This window comes from Juglans regia, chromosome 10 (genome assembly GCF_001411555.2).
Source record: "Juglans regia cultivar Chandler chromosome 10, Walnut 2.0, whole genome shotgun sequence".
Taxonomy (NCBI): domain Eukaryota; kingdom Viridiplantae; phylum Streptophyta; class Magnoliopsida; order Fagales; family Juglandaceae; genus Juglans; species Juglans regia.
In genome coordinates, this window is record NC_049910.1 from 22,084,816 (window position 1) to 22,110,163 (window position 25,348).

The window sequence follows — 25,348 nt, forward strand, 5'->3', positions numbered from 1 at the left end:
TTGAGAACCAAGTAAGAGAGAAACAAGATTTCGGTCACCACCACACTACCATTGGCATAGAGAATATAGTGTTTAGAGACTTAACCGAGATCCCTAAGAGCGTGGTAGTTGTTACGATCTTAGATCGATTAAATATGAGATTAGTTGATAGTTTATAAAGTCTTAAATATCTTTTTTTTGTAAATTAATTTTTAAGAATGAATTATACCTAATAATTTCATAACACATGCCCCCGGGTTCATGCACACTCTCAGCCATAAGATCCCTGATGTCGCTGGGGAACCAATGCCCATTGATAGCCGACCGCCCGAACCTTCATTTATCTTAAATCTTCCAGAACCTCGTTTTTCAAAAGGTGGACAAAGACAAAAACGTACGTCCAGCTATAACCCACTTCTTAAAGGGCATTCCAGTAATTTCATGTTGTAAACTGATTTCAAAGAGATATGACCGTTGAGAGAGACCTACATACCCAGGCGTTTCAAGTATATCGTTAGAAAATCTAAAGCAATTAAATTTCAAACCACTTACCACTACATGGAATCTGATACCAAGTAGACGTGAAGAACCTTTGACATAAAAGCAAACAAAAGGCTTAAGGCTCCCTTAAGAGAAAGACGAAAGAGGAAGAAATTGAGAAGAAGAAGAAGAAGAAGTGTGGTTTCGTTGGTGGTCAATGGCAAAGTGTGGAGCGGAGGAGATGGCAGCGGAGATGGCAAAGGAGGTGGTGGAGGGACAAGAAGAGGCTCATCCCTACGCTTTCCATGTTTCAGGACCCCGCAATGTTTCCGCTCCTAATTGGAGAGACCTCATCAGTTCCAGTTGGTTAGTACGCATTTCAAATCTCCATCCTTTCTCTACAGATTCCCTTTTTCCCATCCTTTGCCTACCAGATTTTACTTAATCGAAGATTTGAGACGAAAACAGAGAATTAATAGAGTAGCCCTCTCGGAATCTTGGGGAATATGTGAAATTTAAAAATGGTTTTCACAATTTTGCCAGTATAGGTTTCTCCGTGTTTTTTTTTTTTTTTTTAAAAAAAGGTAATCTTCGATGCCGGGAACTTTTAGCTTTGGAACGATTTACTTTGCGGTATTTCTGAAGAAAACATTTTGGATGGTTTATCGTTACAATTTTTTTAAATTTGAATATAATAAATAATTTAATTTTTTTAAATTTTAAAATAAAAATAATATTATAATAATATTTTATTCTACTTTCAACAAAATCAATTTCAACTGCTTAGCCAAACGATGCTGTTTCATAATGAAAATATTGATAAATAAGGAATGATAGTTTGGGTATCTGGGTTCTGAGTTACAAGGGTTTGTAGCGAGATTTTCCATTTGTATACTCCTCGTTTTACCTATACCCACACCACGCATATCTGCATCAAAACAGATTTTGGGTTGGTCATTATTCTTATAATTATTGTATGATTGTTATTACTTTGCCACATGACTTTCCGTTTCGAATTGAGTGGATTTTATGGGTATTTTTCACCCATCAGATACCTAGCAATTTGCTTATGGAAAGTTGGTACAGTCATAACGTGGCACCTTATGATTGGTTGGTTTGGCTGGAGTAATTTCTGCATTTGATTTCCGATTGTATTTTTGGTAATTTATCCTATTGGCTTGAATATTAGTTGGATGCCCCATAATTTGATCCTACTAGAGTATCTAGGAAAGTACTTGAATTCTATGGGCTGTATTGGATTTGTTTGAACTTTGAGGTGACTTTAATAAAGAGGATTCGGATTTTGGCGAATGCTCTGTAAAAAAAAAAAAAAAAAAATACCTATATTTGAAATAACAGCTGGGCAGTGTTTTTTTAATTGTTTTTTTTATTTATTATTATTATTCAATTAACGGCTCTCCCCACTGTGACACCATGAAGTACATTAAGAATGTGTACACATACGTACATATTATTTAATTCATTCAAATGCTTTAACCATTGTTAGAATAAGAGTTCTTTTACTCATTAGTCCTACAACATGCATATGCTAAGGGGAAAAAAAAAATAAAAAATAAAAGTAGGTGTGTGGTGTAAAGATGATGAATAAAATTTTTATTCCTTTCATTACTTGTACATGATACTTAATTCTGACGGTTGAGATCATGTATTAGGGATTTACTCATAGTGGTGGGTTCGTGTGAAATTACTATTTGTCCCAAAAGTTTAAACTGATAGGAAGAAGTATATTTTATTATTTATTTTATATCTTAACATTCCCCCTCACATGTGGACCAGACTCTTCCTTAATGGATAGCTTAATACGTGGTCTATTTAATTAAATGGGATAAAATGTAGAGTTGGGTTTTAAACTTAGGATCCCTGCTTTGATACCATGTGACATTACCACTTGTCCCAAAAACTTAAGCTGATGTGAGAGGTAAATTTTATTATTTATTTTTATATCTTAACACTTTCCCTCACGTGTGGGCCAGACTCTCCCTCAGTAGATGGCCTAACACGTGAAATATTTAATTAAATAGGATAAAGTGTAAAGTCAGAGTTCGGACCTTTACTCTGATACCATGTGAAATTACCACTTATCCCAAAAGTTTAAACTGATAGGAAGTGGTAGGTTTTATTATTTATTTTATATTTTAACGGTTCGAAAGACCTTGTCTTTGGTAGGTTTCACGCTCTATATACACACACCTACCTAAAAGTATAAAAGACTATAATCTTGAAAATTTTATTGTTATGAAGTTCTTAACGCTGGATCACTTGATATTTGATAAGCTCATTGGTTATGGAAAAATATCTAGATACACACTAGGTTTGACTAAATAACATTGTAATACAGAGTTTATAGAGAGCTGTAAAAGTTACACCAGATACTTGAAGCTAACCTTCTTCACATACACCTACACCTACACATTCTCCTTGTTTCTTTTTTGCAGTTGATTAAAATGGTTTTAACCTTTATTCTCAGCAACCGAATGAAGTGATTTGTAATTTAGAGTGGGTTGTGCTTATAATATGGAAAATTCCTAGAGATGGACCTTTTTAAGTCCAATTATCCGATTTTCAGTTTCATTGAGATCAATAGCTTGGTGATTAGCAGGTTGCTTATGCATTATCATGTTACACATACGTGCTATGTCATGTTTTGCACCCTAGTCGTGCGTCCTGGTTTTTGAAGTACTTTCATACTTGAGAACAAAAGGAGAGAAATAAAGTAAAAAAAAAAAAAGAAAAAAAAAAGATGAAAAACGGCTCAGAAAGGAAAGTAGCAAGATATCTTTACAGGCATGATACCGGACCTCAAAAGTTGTCGGTCATTTGGGAAGTTTGGGTGCATGTACATCAGATTTGAGATGGGGCTTATCTCAAGTTTGGGTGCGTGTACATCAGATTTGAGATGGGGCTTATCTCGAATTTCGTTTTTGATTCTCAATCGTTAGTTCTTTGGTCTCCTTAGGCGGTAACTACATCCACCATTATCATGAGCTCCGTCTATATTCTTAGTGTGTATTAGTCAACGTCCACCTTTCTAAAGTCAACAGAATGAAAATGTGGACTTCTGGATAGTAATTGATGAAAATACTCTTTCCATTTCGCTTTAATCTATTTTCTTGAATCACGGATAGGAATTTCTGTTTTATATTCCTAGCCCTTTTTAATTCATTGTACAAACAATTATATGCAGTTTGATGCCTTAGATCTTCTAGTCATTTTTCTAATGTTTTGATAAATTAGTGTACCATTGTGCATTCTGCTGATAGAGCATTGTACGCAGGAAGGATGTGAATTACAAAAGAACGGTCATTGCCTGTTTCATACAAGCAGTTTACTTGCTTGAACTTGATAGACAAGAGAACAGAACTGAAGAAAATTGTCTTGCTCCAAAATGGTGGGTGCCTTTCAAGTACAGGCTAGCACAAACTTTAATTGATGAAAGAGATGGATCTATATTTGGAGCAATATTAGAATGGGATAGGACTGCAGCCATGGCTGACTTGGTAATCGTCAGGCCTAGTGGTGCTCCAAGGGCTGTTTTAGCACTTAGAGGAACATTGCTCAAAAGCCCAACAATCAGAAGGGATATTGAAGATGACCTTCGTTTCCTGGCTTGGGAAACCTTGAAGGGCTCTGTCAGGTTCAAAATAGCCTTGGAGGCACTGAAATCAGTTGCTGACAAGTATGGAAGCAGCAATGTCTGTATTGCAGGCCATTCCTTAGGGGCTGGGTTTGCACTCCAAGTGGGAAAAACATTGGCCAAAGAAGGGATATACGTGGACACCCATTTATTCAATCCACCTTCTGTCTCACTTGCTATGAGCTTGAAAAATATTGGAGAAAAGGCTGGATTTGTTTGGAAGAGATTTAAATCAATGCTTCCTTCGAGTAGTATAACTGAAATTAGCAGTGACGATGACAAGAAGACCCTGGGTATCGGATTGAAGAATTTTTTACCCCATTTATATGGGCCAAAGAATTCTGATGTAGGATTTGGAAAATGGGTGCCTCATTTGTATGTAAACAACAGTGACTATATTTGTTGCTCTTACACAAACCCTGATGGCACAGAAGAAAACAATGCATCCAAGGAGAATGTGCCTCCTACAAATGGTCATTTGGCGGCAAAGCTCTTTGTAATGTCCAAAGGGAAACAGAAGTTTCTTGAGGCTCATGGGTTAGAGCAATGGTGGTCAGACGACTTGCCCCTTCAACTGGCTGTCCAGAATAGCAAGCTCATGAGCCGGCAGCTGAAATCCTTGTATAGCTTCCCAGCTCCACGGCAAACGCAGGAAAAGCTTCAATAGGAAAGGGTCGAGGATTTCCTTGTTTGCTCAATGATTCATTTCTTATGCACAAACTTTAATTCGTAATAAACATTACCATTATCATTCAGGGGGTGTGAATATGTCCTGATATACTTTTATACTGGCTTTATTGGTTTCTTGTTTTTGTTGCGAAAACGTTTGCCTTCTTGCCTGGATATATGAATTGTGAAAAGAGAGAGTATCGAATTGGCAATTTCTAGTATACTTGCTTTCCTTTTAGTTCACGAGTTCAATATGGGATGCCAGTTTCTGATACCAAATGATCCCGTTGTGCTTATGTAAACTAGAAGACTGCAGCAACTACATAAACTGTGTGCTATGTTAACAATTCACATAGGCCAGCTTATATTCACAAAATCTTTGGTCCAATATTCCGCATCAACTTCTATTTTTCAACCATGTTAATGATGAGATCGCGTTGTTCAAGTTAGGGCTGTACAGAAACCGACAGCACCGGCCGCCACTGACGCGAACCGACCGGCCGCGTCAGGAACCGGCCGGAACAGGTGGAGAACCGGTCGGCGTGCGGTGGAAATTTCAAGAAACCGATGTTCAGTGGTTCGGTCTCGGTTTGAAGCTGGACCGGACCGCTGAACCGACCGATATAATAAAATCTTTTTTTTTTTTTAATATACCCTTATCAAAACGGCGTCGTTCCACTTAAGTTTAAGTTGAACGGCGCCGTTTTAGTTAATAAGTACTGCAAATGATACTGGAAACGACGCCGTTTGGCATTAAACCAAACTTCGTCGTTTTATTAAGGACGTAAGAACAAAATAATAAGTCTGAAACGACGCCGTTCCACTTAAACTTAAGTGGAACGGCGTCGTTTCGTTAAGAGTTCTTCTTCTTCCCCGAACCCTCCTTTGTAACCCTCTCTCTCTCTCTCTTCTGTAACTCTCTCTCTCTCTCCTATGCATCTCTCCCTCTCTCATTCTCTCTCATAATTATCTCACTAGAACCGCCAAAGAACCGACGCCGATCGAGAACCGGCAGAGAACTGCCTCGATCGGTGTCCTCCTCGCCATCGACCGGTTACGGTCGGCACCTCATCTATTTTTCCAGCCGTCGGTCGGCGTCGGTTTTGCCCAAAAACCGGGCCGACGACGTCGGTTTTCACCCTAGTTCAAGTGGCTGGTCTGAATGAGTGGTAGCCACGTCATTTTACTTGCTGAGAAAACAAAAAAATAGTCACCTCATTTTCGTTCTTTTGTAACCAAGAATAATGGGCCTGGCTATGGAGCTATCAAGCCCACAATCTGTATACAGAAGTTCAGCATGTATTTCACTTAAAAGATTTCCTCAAAGCAAATCCAATTGAAGCCCAAACCTCCGTACAGAGAGTCCACGAGTTTCGGACTGCCCGCACGCCGAGATTTTTTCTTTAAAACTAGGTTTTTAAAACTAAAAATTAAAAATGGCCACCCACGAGACCAAGGGCCACTCTTGGGTGGCCGTTAATAAGATTGTTGATCCTGTCCCTTCCTAATTTTTTTTTCTCTCTCTCTCCGGTCTGGGTCAAATCTTGGCCGAAACTTGCATTTAAAAATTCAAACCTATCCGATCCGAGTTGGGAATGAAATGGGGTTCTGGGTTTAAACCCGATACCCAGGTTTAATTTTGTCTCTTCGTTCTTTAGTCTGTCCTCCAACAACGATGCTGCTTGTTCTTCCCTTAGAATATATATGAGGTGCCGTGTGATGCATGAAGGTGTGGCTTCAATTTTGTGGGCCCAACTCATGTATCGTGCCCCCACATGTAAAACCATAAAAAAAAAAAAAAAATAATATTAGAGAAAAATCATTATAGTAGTGCACACTTTGCACTCACTGTGTGGCTGCTTCTAGTTGATTGTTCCCAACACTTACTTAGAAAGATGTGTGGTCTAGATGATGCCACATAATGTGTACAAAATAGATACTCTTAATAGTAACTTCTATCTATATTTATTCTAAAAAAAAAAAACATCTTCTGTAAAACTCAAAAAGTAAAACTCAAAATGGCCCCACGTGTTGTGTCCATAACGAATCGTGTTTTATGTAACTCTCTTTAAATTCAGTTGCTCCGTGTTGCGTGCGTAAAGAATCCTTCAGCTTTCAACTCCTAGCTTGCATGTAAAACTAAAAGCTAGATGGTCCGTGTTGCATGCCTTCTATTCCTCCCAAGACTCCTCAGTTGGTCAACTACCCAAAGACTTATCTCCAAAATGTGAGAATCCCTGCCCAAAAGAAAAGAGCCCACTTGCCGCACGCATGGGTCGATTGAAGTTGGGTCCATGTAAGTGTAACCCAAAGTGATATACGGCTGCTCCAATTCTTTTCACCAATATATATGTTGCCATGCATTATACTCCATGCGGCTGCCATCAAAATAAAACCAAATGTAAAAGCCGAATAGTAAAATTTCAAAAAAGTTAAGTGTAAAGCCCAATTGCAAATTATCTCTTACCAATCAATAGTGTAATATTTGAGATTTAAAATATTATAAAATTATGATCAAATACATCTCAGTGTGAATAGATATTAAATTCAATAATATAAATTATATCTAATTATTTCTATTCACATTTTAACATTTTAATCTAATAATAGAGTATTTAGAGTGCACTTTTGCGCACTCATCATAATTCTACAATCACGTGTTGTAACAATCCGCTGAAAATCTAGTGGATGAATTTCTTTAAACCTTAAGAATGTCGTGAAAACCAGGAAAGATTTAATGAATTTAGCGACCACTTAAGGTTCGAGTCTGTCAACATAGTTGGTTTCCTCCCGCTACAGTGACAAAAGTGCTTTTTTAAATATTTGAAGTACTTAGGAGTGTGAGATTAAGAAACGAATTGCACCAGTAGTTTAAGATGAATATTTATTATGGTGTAATAATACATTTTTTATTTTTCGGAAGCATAGTGCTTGGAAATGCCTTTTGATTTAATTGAGGCACCTAGGGGTCGAATTTTGGGAAATGAATTGCACCAAAAGACTCAAATGATTATTTAGGATTTTATGGTGCAATGCTTATTTTTGTAATTTTTTGGATGAATAGTAACACTTAGGATAGTGCCATGTGGCCCCTAACTAAGACGATTGTCAAATCGCTGAATGATTTTTGTACAAAATATCATTGGAGAGTTTTTAGTTGACACTTGGCAAGATCTTAGCCACATTTAATGAATAGTGTAGGACACTTGGCACTAAAAGGAACCATGAGATGGAAATGTGAAAGAATGGAAGGAAAACCAAGCATTGTGATCATGCCACCTAAACCAAATACTATTCCATTCAACCAAATACTTTATGGCCAACCAAAATAGGGCTTCAACCTAGGGAAATCCCAAACCTTTGAGATTCAATCTAAAACCATGATTGAAGTCGAAATCCTAAATAGTTTTCCTAAACCCTAAATGGCCAGTTTTAGCTTAAGTGATTAATCACTTGATAAATCACTTTTACATGCTATTAACCCCTAAAATACATTCTATTATGTGATGGCCCGAGTTTTGTCTAGGCTTGGCCCTTAGAATTTGTTCTAGGTTTCCATGGCATTTTATGAGCCTTAACTACTTTGAAAGGCCTTAGAACCTTTTATGTAGTAACTTAAGCCCAAGAGAAGAGTGACCCTAGTTTATTTTGGAATTTCAGCCTTATTGGGAAACTTAGGTCCAATAGTTTAGGCCCATGATCCAATTCTAAGTTGCTAGTGTTATGTGTCATGAGAATGTTATACCTTGAACCTAGTCTTGAAAGTGGGTTGAGGGGGAAAGAGAGGTGTAGGAAAGCATCAAGATGGGCTTACACGCCTAGCCCATTGTTCTTTTGTCTAGAATTCAAGTTCCAAGGTAGGTTTCTTGAAAGGGGAGCCTAGGGAAGTAATATGGGGTTTTTTTAGAAGTTTTGCATAGGAAATTGAAGGGAGGCCTTTGGGATTTCGAATTTTGCTAGCTTTTGCCATGTGTCAAGCATGCACCATGTTTCTAGAAGATTTTTGTGATGAGACTTTTGTATCAAGGAAAAGTTTGCCCTTAGAGTTTCGGCTAGCATACTCCCAAGCACTCTATTCACTTGCCACTTGTCACTTAGTGCATTTTGGACCCATGGTATGTAAAAGGTCACCTAGGGAATGAATATTGGAAAGATGAAGCAACACCTTGGGAAAGGAAAAATGGAGAGGATGGCTAGGGCTATGGCACACACCCAATGCCAATTGTCTTCCTTGCCAAGAGTTACTTGTCGGGAATAGGAAAAGACATGCATGGTTTTACCAAGTTATCCCTTGAAAAGATATTTACTTGTTTAAAGAAAGGAAGGGCATAAGAGGGAAAAAGGGATTTTCGGCCAACGAGAGAAGTCCAACACGCCACCTCCCAATAATGTCCCTTCCCAATGCAATCTAAGTGGAGAACTTCGAGGGGCTTTTCGATTTAGAGAGAGGGAGAAGAAGAAACATTGCCACTTGTCATACATGCAATGGTTTTGATACAAACAAGGAGGGAATGAAGGGTCTCATATTTAAAGAGAAGGATTCATGCCTAGGAGGCTTTTCCCTTGCCATTTTTCGAATTTTGCATGAGTTTCCATTCTCTCCACACAATTTTCCCATGTTCCTTTGAAAGCTCTCTCATTTTCTTGTGTTTTCTCTCCAACCAAACAAAAAGGATCCTTGCAAGAGAAGGATTTTGGCACTACGCAAGGATTAGCAAGGTAAGGATCGGTTTCTCTTAAGTCTTGCACATACACAAGTCTTTTCTCAATCCGAAAATAAGATTCAAATCTCATTAGACTTTGAGAAAGATAGAATACAACACTTTCTACTATTTTTTGGGAAATAACCTTCGAAACCCTTGAGGCCAAATATTGAAGGGGGAGTTAATCTTCCATGTTTCGACCATCACGTGTATTCTTGCCTACCTTAGGTTTTGTTTTATCTTATGAATGAAATTAAGGAGGGTTTTAACCTAAAAACCCTAGAAGCCGAATGGTTTAAGACCAAGTAATGCCCTAGAAACACACTGTAACGCCTCAAACCCGGTTGGCCTGGAGAATTACTACCTATCACTTAAGAACATGTTTCCCAACACAACTAAAATAAAACTCCAAAACTTTATTAGCAAAACTCAATCTCAAGTACTCTAAATAACCATATTAAAACGCTACGAAGTCATTATTGCAGCAAAATAAACTAAGGAGTCCAAAATCTCCTGGTAGTCATAACAAACCAAACTAATAACTTCAAAAGTCTTACTAAACTCAAGCCCAAGATATAATTAAATCTAAAAGACATTAAAACTAAAGGACATCAGAATTCCTTCTTCTAACATCCTCTTCCAGCTTAATCATGCTGACCAATCTAATCCAGGTCCTCAGTTGGACTCTCCACATCATCTGAAAAATATTATGAAGATAGGGGGTGAGTTATCAACAACTCAGTAAACAGAGGACATATGCTAGCGTGCAAACATGAGCATTTACAAAGTATAACATGCAAAACAAAACATTTTCCAGAGTTATCATGCAGAGCAGAACATATTTTCAAAAGTAACAGAGCGATGGTTTTAAAACACGTAAAACCCATAATACTTTGGCATAACATAAACTGAGTATCATCATCAGATCAAAATAGAGCATCACACAGAGCATAGACCATGTTTCACCCCCGTGGTAGGGTTGTGCTAACCCCGGTGGCCAAACCAGGTAGAGACAGATGTGAAATCTTTTCTTTATTCTTCTCGGAGCCCCGAGTGTGCACACAGGAAAGACCACAATAAAACCACTTTGGAAAAAAACCAGTTTGTTTCCAAAGTGGGTGCTCTCAGAGATAGAGAAGTTGGTACCAACCCAAACAGAGCAGAGCATAACAGAGCAGAGCAGAGATAGAGCCAGATACAAATACCAGTACACCATGCCAAAGGTTTTCAGATGTTATATCAAAATAATACAGAGTACCAAAACAGAATTTGACAGTTTACACACACTGACAACAAAAGCCAGAACATCTTTCTAAATAAATGCACAATTTTCCATATTCTCAATATCGCTCCCTTTTTCAGCTTTCAGAAAAACACATGATAGAATTTAGCTCATGTCTACACAATGCATGTCAGAACATATTTTCCTTTTTCACACAGATTTGATGAATAATGCAGATAAGCGACCGAGGTTGATCTTTGTTTTCACAAGTTCCCATCATATCACAAAATATACAAGTTTTCATAAGGTCAACCTCAGTCTTATTAACTTGTATAAAATCTAGCATAGGAACCTCGCTTACCTAGACAACTTAGCTTTTCAGAATTTTCCTAAAAAATGTCGAGTCGAATATAAATCGTCACCTATAAAAAATAATCACATAATTTTTGTAAGTTTTCAATCAATCACGGATTTCCATATTTAAGCCTAAACTTCTAAAATAACCTATTTTAATATCTCAAAACTTAAAACCCTCATAATCCCAAAATATATCATCACTTCCTAAAAATCACCAATATTCACCATGATCAACGTCAAACTCAAAATACCAATATTTAAACCTAAAACAGCCAACAAATTTCATAGCATACACCAATCTCACACAAACAACTTCATCATCCAATCCAACCAACCCCCTTACTCCTCGGACTCAATCCGGCACAACCAAACAATTCATAGTAAATATGAATTAGTGCAGAAATACATTTAAATCTCAAAATTTCTTTGGAAAAATACTTACAATGCTATAATATAATTTTTGAAAGATCACGGAGGTGCTAGAAGCGGCAATGCAGCAACAAAACAGTGCCAAATGCACTATGGCCGTGGGTCTCAAAAACTCACTTTTGAACGGGTGTAAACGAAGACTCGAGATTGATAGGGTAGGGTTTAGGAATGTCGGTGAAGCTAGTGGTGGTGGTGGTTGGCCGTGGGTGGCGGCGTAGAGGGCGGTCGAAGGCTAAAATACCCAAAATGGAAATGTTGATGGTGGGGCTTCACCGGTGACAGATCGGAGGTGGGGTTGGGTCCAATGGGTTGCTAGGAGGTCGAGGATGATGTGGTGAGAAGATGGTGGCCGGAGGTGGCGCGATGGCAACGTAGCGGCGCAAGGAGTGTCGCGGCTTGGTGATGCGTGTGGGAGCTAACGGCGGCGCGGTTGGGGCTGAGATTACAGGGGGGTGGTCGTCGGTGGCTGGGGAGGAAGGTGGGCCGGGAGGTGTCATGCACAGTGGCGCGAGGCAGCGGGGCTGGGTGGATGAAGGAACGGACGAAGAGAGGGAGGGGGAGAGTCGTGTGGCGCGCGGGAGAGGAGAGGAGAAAAAGAAAAGAAAAAGAAGGAAAAGAAAAAAAAGAAGAAAAAGAAAAGAGGAAAGAGAAAATGTAGAGAAAGAAATAAGGTTCAATCTCCACATCTTGGGTCACAAAAAAAAAGATCCAACGGAAACGAATCTAAAACAGCAAGTAAAATAAAATAATTCAAACGTAATGATTAAAATGAAAATAAATAATTAAACCCAACAATAAGTTAATTTAACGTGAAAAACAATTTAAATGTATTACAATAATCAATTATAAGAAAGCACTTCAGAATAATTTTCACAAAATTAAAATCATAAAAATAAACCCACTAAAAATCCAACAAATTTTAAAACAAGAGAATAAAATTTTAAATTAATAACAAATAATCTTTCAATTAAAAATACACTGAAATACGGGGTGTTACACACACACACTCAAGAACATGAGATAGGGTATTAGATGCTCTTTCTAATATAGTATGTTCGGATTTACAGCTTGCTAGTGTTCCTTTACGAGAATTTTGTAAGTATATACTCAACTTACTCTTGGTTAATATTCGTATATGATTGTGTAAATCCTTCCATGGTTTTTGATTGCATTGTTTGCTATCTCTTGGTTGTTTGTTTGAATATGCTAATATGATATTGAGTAACTCTAAGGAAGGAAATATATGTTTCGGATTTGTGATGAAAATGTCATGAAATGTTCATATAAGTTTCGGCTTTCACTTGATTGAGCTTGATGGTTTATGCAATATGATGTTTCGGTTTGAACATGCTTTGGAAGTTTCGGACCTTGGTAAAAAACCTATGATTTAATGTTTGCTTCACTATGTCTTGATTTCTATATTATATACTTGAAGTTTGGAACATGTTTAAGTGATGAATCTTCATGTTTTTATGCCTATGAGTTTTGGCCTAAGCAAGTTTTCATGATTCCATGTATGTGTTTTGATATCTCACATGGTTTATGTTATCATGCTATGAAATGAAAATGTTATGCTTGGTTATTTCATGCACGACATTCCATATATCATATGTCCAGTATAAATATGCATGTTTAAGTCTCATGTCACATGCATTTGGGAAAAAGTATTTTCAAAGAAAATGTTTTATCACTACCCAAGTGCTAGGGCAAGAGAATGTCTTAGTGGAACTCCTCAGTCCAATTTGGAGTGCTTAAGAATGGAGTGGTAACCCCTGGGTTGACAAAGAATAGTCGATGAGTCTCGAATGGATTCTTTTTAAAGGATACCGGAGCGAGGAAGCACTTAATGCTAGTGGGTGCATAAGGCATGTAACCCAATAAAGTAAGTCGAGTTAATATGATTATCTAGTTATGACGTATTCATCACGGTGTACGGACCATTGATGGTGCTGTAACTAGTAGGAACACGTGGTGCAAGGAAGGGAGCCGTGTTGTGTCCACCCTCTGAACAAGGATAAGAGCTCATAAGATAATGATCACTTGATGAAAATCTCGTGATATGATAAGGATCACTCGATGTAAATCTTGTGATATGTTCTGATAAGGCAAGTTCTGAATAAGTTCATGTGAAGAAGAAAAGTTAAGAAGGTTTCATGAAAAGTTTAAGTCTCTGTTACAAGTCTTTTGAAAAGGGTTAAGTGCATAAGTCAAGTTCTGGTTAAGGCATAAGTCAAGTACATGTCCATGCATGCATATCATGATATACATTTTGTATGCTTGTGTTAACTGTGGTATGTTTTGTGATTACTTGCTGAGATTTCTAGAAATCTCCTTGTGGTAGTTTCCACTACCATTACCTAACCAGAATGGTAGAAGTTGTGATAGGTTTAGTAGGCGACTATGACCAAGAGGAAGAGAATGGCACCTTTTCTGGAGTTTCTTGGTGTCTAGCTCCCGATGGGACATTAGCGATGAAGAGAAAGGGAACATAGTTATGTTGTGAAAGAACTTATGGTTTGGATCTCAGTTTTTGAGGAACAATATTTAGAGGAAGTATTTTGTGAAGAAAAGAAAAAAAAAGAAGGCAACATCAATTATGGCTAATTTTTGTGGAATTATCTTGACTTTGGTGGAGATCCCGTGTTTTGGGAATTTTAAATTATGCTTCATGCTTTTTGGGATATTATGCCTTTATGGCTTATGTTTATGTTTTGGACAATGTTTTGGGTTATGATATTAGTTTATGGTGCCATGTGCTTTGCAAATGCTTATCGCGTTACTTAGTTTATCCGATTTTTATTAATTTTTCCTCTGCAACACTATTGCATACTGCTAGTGTACCTAGGTACATAGCATATTATCTGTCATGTACGAGGGGTGTTTAGCCTTGTGTTACATGTCCCGACGTCTCGGTCACCGTCCAATCCCAAGCGAGAGCTGGGGGCACCACATATTACACTCTCACTTATTCATTTATATCTTGGTAATTTCATTGGACCAAGAAAAATTAGAATTGGGATTGATAGAAACAAAAACCCTAAACAAACACTCTTTAATCCCTACAGTAAGGCCTATTCGGTTAAGGCCCATTTAGGCCCATCAAAAAACACCACCAATGCAAAGCTTATTGAGAAATTTTCTCCCATCATCCAAGGTTGTCCCATGGCTGACGTGTCAGCCCAAATGGTGCATGGATGGGAGGCCAAACAACCACCCAAAACCACCACCCCTCTTGGCAGCCACAACCAAATACTATGGGCTGAGTTGCCCGTGGTTCTACCCACTGTGTTTGCTACAAAACCCCCAGCATATGGTCATTCATCCATGCCCCATCAGCCCTATCCTCCTAAAGGATTCCCCTTACAAAGCCTTCACCCATTGGTCACTTTTATTTTACTTATTTGAAGAGAACTCATATAAAAGTTTCTGGCAATTTTTCTAGATGTTCTTGTTGGATTTTTTTGAAACCTTTGTAAGTCAATTCTTAAGAAACTTCCTTCATATGATTTTTTCTTATTTGATTCTATCTTCTATTGCTATATTTTTTGCAATTTTTCATGGAGTATTGTTATTGAAAATTGGGTTTGAGCATGCAACCTTGTTGTGTGAAACCTTGTTATTTTGTTGAGGTTTCTGTTGAAATCTTGGGTAGAGATTTCTATGATGATGAGTTAACATATTAACATGAAAGTTAGGTTTAGAAATATTGCATGGTAATAGCTTTTATAATGAGTTTTTCATGATTTTGGAAAGTTGAAAACTGAAAGTATCAAAACAGTTTTTGTTTTGGAGTTGTAATATTTTGCTATGGAAATGTAATCCAATGGTCTTGATATTCACATATGATATTCTTAAGGCTTTTATCTATGTGTTACAAAGTTATTTTTTGGGACTATTGGTTTTGATCTTGATGAAATAATTTTTATGGGTGCAAAAGTTCGATTCAGACTTAAACTAGAGGCTTTCGGTTTGATCTTATTGTTTGGATGAAAACTTTGCCATGTGATCTGAGATTAAATGTTTATATCAAGTTTACAACTTGCATATGAGGTAAATGATTTTGTTTCTTGAAGGTTTATTCATGAGAATTTTGGATGTAGTGATTTTGATCAAAAGTCAAAACATGTGGTACTCAGTTTTAAACTTAGTGAGCATGCCAATTGTTTAGTTATGAATTTTGTGATTTTGGTTGTTTGATCTAGCATGTTATCACTTAGGCTTGATTTATGATCATGTTAAAAATGTGTTTATGTACTTTTGGAGTCCATGGAGTTGATTTAAAAAATGTTAGACAAAGAACATCAATGATTTGTTCTATTTGATCAAAACTTAGTATTTTAGCATTTTTGTTGGTATGAGGGCTTAATGATTTTTAGCCACAAGTGAGTAAAATTTCATATTTCTAAGTACTTAGTGTGAGTTTTTAACCTTTAGAAATATCTCGTTTCAGTTCATGCTACAGTTACATTACGCTCATTTGCTATAAATTAGCCTCTAACTTATTTTCGAGATATTTATGTATGTACGGTGGGTGGTAAGCCCATAAATGTCATATTATTGTCACTCATGATTATTATAAATTATTACAACAGGCCATGCCACATCAATTCTTATAGTTCATGCTTAATTGTTACACGCCTCGATATGCCATGTCATCTGTTACAAATTCAATTTCACATGTCATGTATGCCATGTCATCTGTTACAAATTCATTTGTCACATGCCATGAATGTCACATTATATGTTACACATTTACCTATTACATGCCAAGAATGCCATATCATTTTTACTATACATGTTTATCTGTTACACGTCATGGTTACATATCATGAGTCACATGAGTCCATCATGAAATGTGACGACCAAGATTTTGTTAAGCTTTCTATGCAATTTTATTAAATATTGTTAATTTGGGCCAAGAAAAGGTGGAGTAACCCAATTAAAAATTTGGTTTGGTACTAGGCATCTAAGTCCTTGAGAAAGGCCCAAGCCCATGAATGATTTGGCCTCCATAGGAAAATTAGGGTTTTGAAGCCCAAGAGAACTAGGGCACACGCCCAACCCAATTCCTTAGACGCCACATGTCATCCAATGGAGTTTACAACTAGGACTTGATGAATCTGGATTGAATTGAGGGAAGAGAGGTGAGAGAGCCTAGGGTTTTGGTCTTGCATGCCTAGCATAGAGGATCACCCACCTTCTTGCCATGTGTCATGCATGCAAGAAGGCTTGCTTGTAAGAAGAGGTATTGTGACACTTGTCACTAATAGAGGGAGGTTTCTAGAAGGGGAATGATAAGGCTATGAAAAGTTGGGACTTGAAGGAAGCCCAAAGGGCATGCACGACAACTATAGAGAAAGGTGATATGCTTTTTGCCATGTGTCATGCATGCAAAAGGGAAGGATAAGATGTATTGTCTTGGGAAAGGGTAAGATCTTGCTTGGGAAGAGAAGGCCTACACACCTATGAGGATTCTAGAAGAATCTTAAGGAAGACACACTTGAGATGGACGACTAGGGCAAGGGAGTTTGTGCATTTTTGCCACCCACCATGACCAATCACACAATGTCCAAAAAGTTTGGTGAAAGAAAATCTTCTTGGGAGGAGATGAAAATTTTGGCCATCATGCACACACACACACTCTTCACATGCCACTTGGCACACATGCACACTTGTAGGAGATTGAGGAAGATCCTAGCTAGATGAAAGACCATTTTGCCATGAGCTTCATTGAATCTAGACACAAGATGAACGTCATTTAGGGGATGGAGGATTTCGGTTTTGAGAGGGAGGCGCTACTTGTCCAAAAAGTTCCATTATGTTCCCAACACAATCAAATGATGGGAAAGGGGAAGAGGCTAAAGGGTGATGCACCACTTGGCATCCATGCAAGGAAGTTAGCTTGTCCAAGAAGCCTTTCTTGGAAATATGTAGAGACCACAACACTCACACACGGATTAGGGTTTTGGATAACCGATCCTAATGATTGTTATATATATATATATATATATATATATATATTTTCAGCTTGTTCACTTATCGATTGTGGATTTTTGTAAGTAAATTTCTAACTTGTATTTGGATATTTTATGTATATTTCATGTGAACTCGTTTGTTATTTGTTATATGTTGGTACTTGAAATGATGATATTCTTTCATGTGATATAATCGGCTCCTTGTATGATTGTTCAATATATGGCTGAAAGGGTTTATTGTTGTTAGTTCATTTTATGAAAATGGAATGAGAGGCCACGTTTAGGGTTCAGATTGCATGATTCTTAACATGGTCATGGATATTTGTTATATGACCAAATCTTTTATAGGATTATGCCCATAAAATACTCGCCTTTCCATAAGTATGTTCACTAGTATGTTTCAGCTACACACGCATGTTCATTGATAAAGTTTTATTAAACGCATTAGAAGATTATAAGTTCATGAAAAGTTAGTGTAATATGTATTACAAGATAGGTAGGTCTCGGCCATGACTATAGATGAAGTATTAACATTATGTGATTGAACTTCTAAAGACATAAAACCAATTCTCGGGCATGCTAGGTTTTATATGTTTTGGCCATTGCATAATATATGTGAATTTTTGAATGTTTGTTTCTTGCTTGTTATTCAAATGCCTTAGAATTTATGAAAAAGAGCATGGTCGCATGTTCTAATATTTTCAAGCCGTAACGCAAAATATACATGGATATTCATGATTGTTTGTGATATGTTCATGATTAAGCTTTAGCATTGCATGTGTCCCATGAAAGTTCAAAGTTTCATAGTTCATGTGTAACGCCCGTTCTTGTGGTGGGACTTTTTCCAAAATATTTTTATAAAAGGATGACGGGAATTACCGTCCTATTTAAAACTTTTCACTTGCATACCCAGGGAGCGAGACTCCACGTTTATAAATTAAAATGTGCTTTGGGATAAAAGAGGTTTATAGTGGAAAACATAAATCTTTACGATAAAAGGCCTCTCATACGTTTAAAACTCGTGCCCAGACTTCTGTGCTATTCCCCATGGGCCGTGTCCGTCCTGATCATGTAGTTCCTGTGGGCGGAGGGACATGCATAAAAACTAAAATGAGTCGAAGACTCGTAAGCATTACTTCATATAGTTAAAATATAACAATATAGGTTTTCATTCAGGCATTCATTACTCATACATACTATTACGTGTGTGCATATGTGTCATACGTGCGTTCGTTTGAAAATGTCACTAGACGGGATTTTTCTCTTTTAAACATGGGCTTCCTTTTCGTAAAATGTTTCTCCCGTCAGTGCCTTCATTTCTTCAAGAGTTCGTGCATGTTTACGTGCATACGTGCGTTCTTTTGAAAACGTCAATGGACGAGGCTTTTTTTTTAAAAGGCTTTCCTTTCTTTAAAACGTGTCCCCCGTCAGTGCCTTCATTTCTCAAAGGTTCGTGCATTCGTGCGTTTGTACATGCATGTATACATCCATTCATTTTTATCACTTTCATAGGCCAGTACACACTGTTATGCCCGTGTGTTTGGGGTTAGCAGTCTTCCTTTGGACCAGGATTCCGCCCGTGGCCACGAGTTTGGAATCCCTTTCATAGGGGGCAACACTGGGTGCACTTCTAGTACTACCTACCCGGCATTGAAATCTGCCCATTCATTGGTACTCTTTTCATTCATTCATGTGGCCGTTACATATCTTCATACATTCATGCTTTCATTTATTTCTTTCTTGCTTTTCATTCATTCATTCATGTTAGCTCAAAAGAGCTGGAGCTTTCATTCAATTCGTTCTTTCATTTAACAGTCCTTTCTTTTCATGAGAAAACATTTATTTTCATGAGAAAACATCTTTTGGGGCGTAAGCCCGAAAATCGTCTTTTCATTTTTCAGTTCATTTCAGTCCTATCCTTTCTTTAACAGTTCGTTCGTGGAAAACTTCATTTAAGAACATACATGGGCTTAAACGTCAGCTTTCATGGCATCCCATAAGCGTCACCTTGAACATCGTCAATCATGACGTCTAGGAGCATCACCCCATGGCGCACATGAGAGCGTCGGTTCGTAGGATCCATAAAAACATCCGCTTTCTTGCCTTTCATGCATTTTCATCAGTTTGTGGGTTTTCTTAGAAAATACATACAATAGATACAACGTATAGTCATCTATTCACATGCGTACAATTAATACTTTGGTTGCGTAAATAGGGGCTGCCAAGGAGGGGTTGTACATACTTATACCTTTGAACACTTAGCATTTTCTTTCTTAAAACGACTTTCGTCTTTTCTTAAAGCGTCATAAAGGAAAAGCTTTCGTTTTCATTTTCTTTTATCTTGGAAAACTGTAGAAGAGTATGAACGTAACACTTACCTGGACTCCATGCTATTTGCACGTCATGCAGTCCATTCATGTGCTTGTCAGATGGCAACCTACATGCATACACATACCTTAGCGTCATTCTCTATCTAATGCATAAGCAACTTAAACTATAAATAGAACTACACTATACTTGGAACACTCTTCTTCTATCCTGTGCACTTACGTGCCCTTCACTATGTTAAACCCTTCAGGGACCACTTACGGTCACCACATCTTCCAACTCAAAGTCTTATCTCGAGTGCTCATCCACTAAAGTGAACCCATGATTCACCTTAGGATTAAGACATTAAGACATTCATCTTACTCTTCTTACAACCACATTCCGACGCATAATTCTGACCGGTGGAATCACGCATCCCAATCCTAACAATACGCCCGTCACTACCTTCATGCATCTTAGCCCACACTAAATCCTCATTCCCATCCATACAAGCCACATGGCTCTAAGCCAACTCTGAGGCTTAAGCACCGTGCAACTATGCTCATGACAGATTACCCATTACATATGGTGAATCCGTCCAACACATGTATGCCACCACGTTACACATGTACCTTACCCCTTTATCACCTAAGATCAACATATAACATGTTGATCACCTGCTCAAAGGGACAAAGGCCATACTCCGATACCAACCTTCTCTTAACCTGGCTAGCATGACTCTTCATGCTACCCGTCCCTTTTGACAGTTCATCCCAACATTTAACACGAAAAGACTCCATTTACAACTATGCCTTATGTCACGTCATATACCCGAGATTGCTCCAGAGCTACACTGTGACCTTGTCGCATTACCCAACATTCTGCTACGTCAACTCCTAACTCATCACGAGTACGGTTCCTCACGTACTACCGTCACATTGTGACATCTCATCATGTTCCCATTACGCCATTCCTACGCTCTAACACTTCACCCATCATAAGCATGACTTCCAATAACCACGTCACTTCGTGATGTTGCCCAGTCATGCTTCCGCTGCGTACTCTTACACTTGTTCCGTTACTTCGCCCGTCACTAGCACGACTGTCTATAGTCATGTCATTTCGTGACACTCCTTAGTCATGCTTCCGCTGAGCACTCTTATACTTGTTCTGCTACTTCACGCCTATTCCTAGCCATAAGTCCATCACAGTGACACTTGCCATCTCAGACTACAGGCTACGCCATAACTACTTCAGGACACTGTTCCACAGTTGCCAACACTATCCATCACGTTCCACGCCCATCAATCACATAACCATCCTTATCTCTACGACACACCACACGGAGTGTCGCTGCCACTTGGAGTACACTCCACGTATACTCCCTTCACATACTTCACATCACCACTATGGCATACCCACCATATAGTGCATTACTCCATCACATGGATTACACTCCACGTGTACTCCCTTTACATACGCTACATCACCATTATGGCATATCCGCCACATGGTGTATCACTCCATCAAATGGAGTACATTCCACATGTACTCCATTCATACACATCCCGCTACATCACCGTTATGGCATACCTGTCATATGATCCGTCACTCCACTACATGGAATACACTCTGCATATACTCCATGCACGTTACGCCACATTACCACTATGACATACACGCCATATGGTGCATCGTCCACCACATAGAGTACATTCCACATGTACTCCCCACATATAGCATACCCCACACAGAGTACACTCATCGTGTACTGCCTTCATAGACACTACGGCATATCACCATTATGGCATCTCCGCCATATGGTCCATCACTCCACCACATGGAGTACACTCCACGTGTACTCCTTTTACATGCACTACGCCACTGAGTACACTCCACTCGTACTCATCCCGTTCCACAATACGCCAGGAGGGTATATTTTACATATACTCTCATTGTCTCACATTACGCCACACACAAAGTACACCCAGCGTGTACTATTCCCATTCCACATACGCCATGCCACCAATACAACACATATTCCCCAATCATACTACATGGCACAGTCCACAACACTTCCCATCTACACCCAACACATCACAGCGCACTACACGGCACAATGCACCTCCATACAACACAGATATGCCCAACACTTCACTACACAGCACCACATCACAATACCACAACTCCACAATACCAACAGCACACTCCACAACCTAGTCAACTAATCAATATCTAACATAATTAACGAGGGATAGAGGGTTATACCATCGACGGGATAACCCATATGTTGCTCGTTGATCGTCACAGCCGATGATGTTGGAGGAATCGTACGTGGCAACTAACCCACGTATGTTGACTGTTTAGGCGTTTGGATAGCTAGGTGTGGTCTTGGAAGGGCTCGTGGTGGCCTTGTGATGGTGGCAAGGAGCATAACACAACGGATCTAGCCTTGTACAGTGGCGGTCATCCATGCGCAGTGGCTGTCCATCACATGCAGTGACTACCCACCACATAAAGTGATGGTTTGGACCTAGGGCTCGGTAAGGGAGGTGCGGTGGATCACGTGGTGGCGTCAAGGTGGCGCCACGGTGGCTCATGGTGGCAGATCTGGCCGCACGGTGGAGGAGAAGCCATGGGAGAGTGTGCATGCGTGGGTAGCAGATTGGGGCCGTAGGTGGTTGGGTTGGCTTGATGGTGGCCTGAGGAGGCTGGAGGTGGTGGTCCTATGCTGTGGGTGGCGGTGCACGGCGGTGGAAAGTGTAAAAGTCATGCATGTGAAGAGAGGAAGCCGGTGTGGTGGAGAAGGGCTTTTGGCCATGGGTCACGTGGAGGAGGAAGGGGGAGGAAAGGAGAAGTCCATGGTGGTGCTTGGTGGCCATGGGTGGCCGCGTACAGTGGCACACAGTGGGGAAATGGGTCAAAGACCCATTTCGGCTACTTGCCTGGAGGGGAGAGGGAGGACTGCACGGTGGAGGTTGAGCTTGCTGGAGGAGGTTGGCCGGTGGAAGAGGAAACTGTTGTAGCAGTGGTGGCGCCGAAGGACGGCGCACGGCGGCGGTACGTGCACCAAGCCCATTCGGGCTGTGTACTTCCGAAATGGAGAAAGGGAGAGCGAGAGAGAGAAGGGCTGGGCTGGTTGAGCTTGCCGGGGGGAGGTGCGGCTGGTGGTGTCGGCGGTGAGGGCTACCGACGCATGGCGGCGCCGGGTTGAGGCGTGGAACGGTTCGGCATGGAGAGAAGCCTCGTACTGCGTATGCTATGGAGAGGGAGGAGAGAGAGAGAGTTACGGGAAAAGTGAGGGAGAAAGAGAGGGGGTCTGGGTATTTAACCCAGTCCCTTCGTCTGGGGATCCACGTAATGATCTAACGGCAAGGGATTAAAACACTGATTTGAAAATACGTAAACTATTAACTTAATTAAAAGCGCTTAGAGGAATTAAGGTAGAATATTATTTTAAACTAACTTTAGTTTATAAAATAATATTCTTCATCATTAATAAAATGATGAAGTCTCACTTAACATATTAAAGAGAATAAAATCATTTAATTAATAAAAGCTCTCAACATAATTTAAATCTCATAATATCTTAAATAATTAAAGTTATTTTAATAATAATATTAAAATAATTTCCAGCAATTATAATATTTTTGGAGCTCTTCAATAATATTATGATTGTCGTATTTAAGATCAAATCTTAATTCAATAATACTGGAAATACTCCTTATAATTATTTCTAGCATAATTAAAACACTGGGCGTGCCCTAGAAGTCACACGATATCTTTCGAGACACGCCATCATGGTTTGACACGCATGACGAGTCTCGCAGTCGCTAGATAGAAGGGCAGACAATTTACAAAATCTCTACCCTCGGGATTTGCTTACGTCATAAAAAAGGAACATACGTCAGAAAGAAGAAGCGTACGTAAGGAGGAAGGAGCAGGGTATTACATCATGTCACATGCATTGAGTTTGTGAAAATCTTTAAAAAAGAAAAAGAGTCTTTTAAGAGTTTTGTCATGACTCCAAAGGCTAGGACGGGGAAGTGTCCTAGTGGAACTCCCATGTCCACACATGAGTGTCTAAAATGGAATGGTAACCCCTGGGTTGATGAAGTACAGTTAGCGGACCTCGAATAGTTCTTAAAAGAAAAGGATACTGGAGTGGAGTTGCACCTAAGGTTAGTGGGTGCCCTACGATGAAGGCAAAAAGTGAACTGTCATAATATGAATGATAAAAGTAAGACATAGTCACCTTGGTCAAAGTGGACAATGGTGAATGCAGTAACTGGTGGGAAACACATGGTGCATAGGGGAGCCGTGAGGTATCCATTTATAAGTTAAAAGTCAAAGAAACGCCTTGAGCTCCAAGTTATGCTATGATATATGAACAAGAACCCGAGCTCCCAAGTATGTTAAATGAACAAGTATGAAAATTACGAAAAGATGTTTTATGAAAGAAAATATGTTTTATGAAAGAAAAGAGTTATGAAAGCCATGATGTACACGGTATTTTCGAAAAAGTCAAATGCATAAGCAAAGTCTCATGTCCATCCATTCATTTCAAGTTTGCTTACATATGCTTACGATATCTATTACATATTATTTGTTTACTTAGATTTATCAAAATCTCACTATTGTAATTTCCACTACCATTCCTCTACTCGGAATGGTAGAAGTTGTGACAGGAACTGAAGATGATAATAATGGAGAAACGCAAGAGACCAACTCCCCAAATCCTTAAGGAGTTGTCTATTTTGGAAAGATTGGAAATTATCGACCAATTCATCATTGAGGTGTTACAAATTTTTTACAAATTTTTGAGCAACTGAGGAGGGTTTTGAATCAGGAAAAGGCCAGGTAGGATTGGCCTCACTAAAGGACTCATGTTATGGGACTCTTTTTGATGAACGACTTTTTTTGATGACGCTTGATGTAATTGTCCCATGTTTTGGGAGTCTCTTTTGGAACAATTAAGTCTTTGATGACTCTTATGAAATTTCTATTTTAGGATTTATGTGCTTCGGTACCATGATACCTGTCTTATTTATTTGACCTAAGTAGGCTTTTCGCTGCAATATACTACATACTGCTAGTTACCATTAGGTGCATTGCATCTTAACTGTCATGTACGAGGGGCATGTAGCCTTGTGTTACATGTCCCGACGCTTTAGTCACCGTACAATCCCAAGCGGGGGTTGGGGGCATCACATGAAATATTTTCCAAGTCTTGTCATGTTATCATGGTAACCCCATGAAATAAGAACATCATGAAAATCTCATGAGATAAGAACATCGAGGCAACTCTATGAGACAAGGACATTGTGGTAGCCCCACGAGACAAGAATACATTTTCATGTTAATCCAATATGAATCACCTTACCTTTCAAGTTAGTTCATGTCACGTTCATGTCAAGTTCAGTTCATGTCAATTTTAGTTCATGTCAATTTCAATTCATGTTAAGTTAAGTTCAGTCATGTTTTGTCACGTCCATGTTTAGTTTCATATTTTTAGTCAAGCTCATGTCATGTCATGCATATTCATATTCATACCACGATGCATTCTGTAACA

The 25,348-nt window shown here is 38.9% G+C and overlaps 1 protein-coding gene across 1 annotated transcript; it reads left to right on the forward strand.

Annotated features, from left to right (window-relative positions):
• Positions 1-502: 502 nt before the first annotated feature.
• Positions 503-5,004, forward strand: LOC108990034 (GDSL esterase/lipase At4g10955-like). Its single transcript, XM_018963879.2, has 2 exons — positions 503-825; positions 3,755-5,004. Exons 1-2 carry the CDS (start codon positions 677-679, stop codon positions 4,779-4,781), a joined length of 1,176 nt encoding a protein of 391 aa, XP_018819424.2. The 5' UTR covers positions 503-676; the 3' UTR covers positions 4,782-5,004.
• The last annotated feature ends 20,344 nt before the right edge of the window (positions 5,005-25,348 follow it).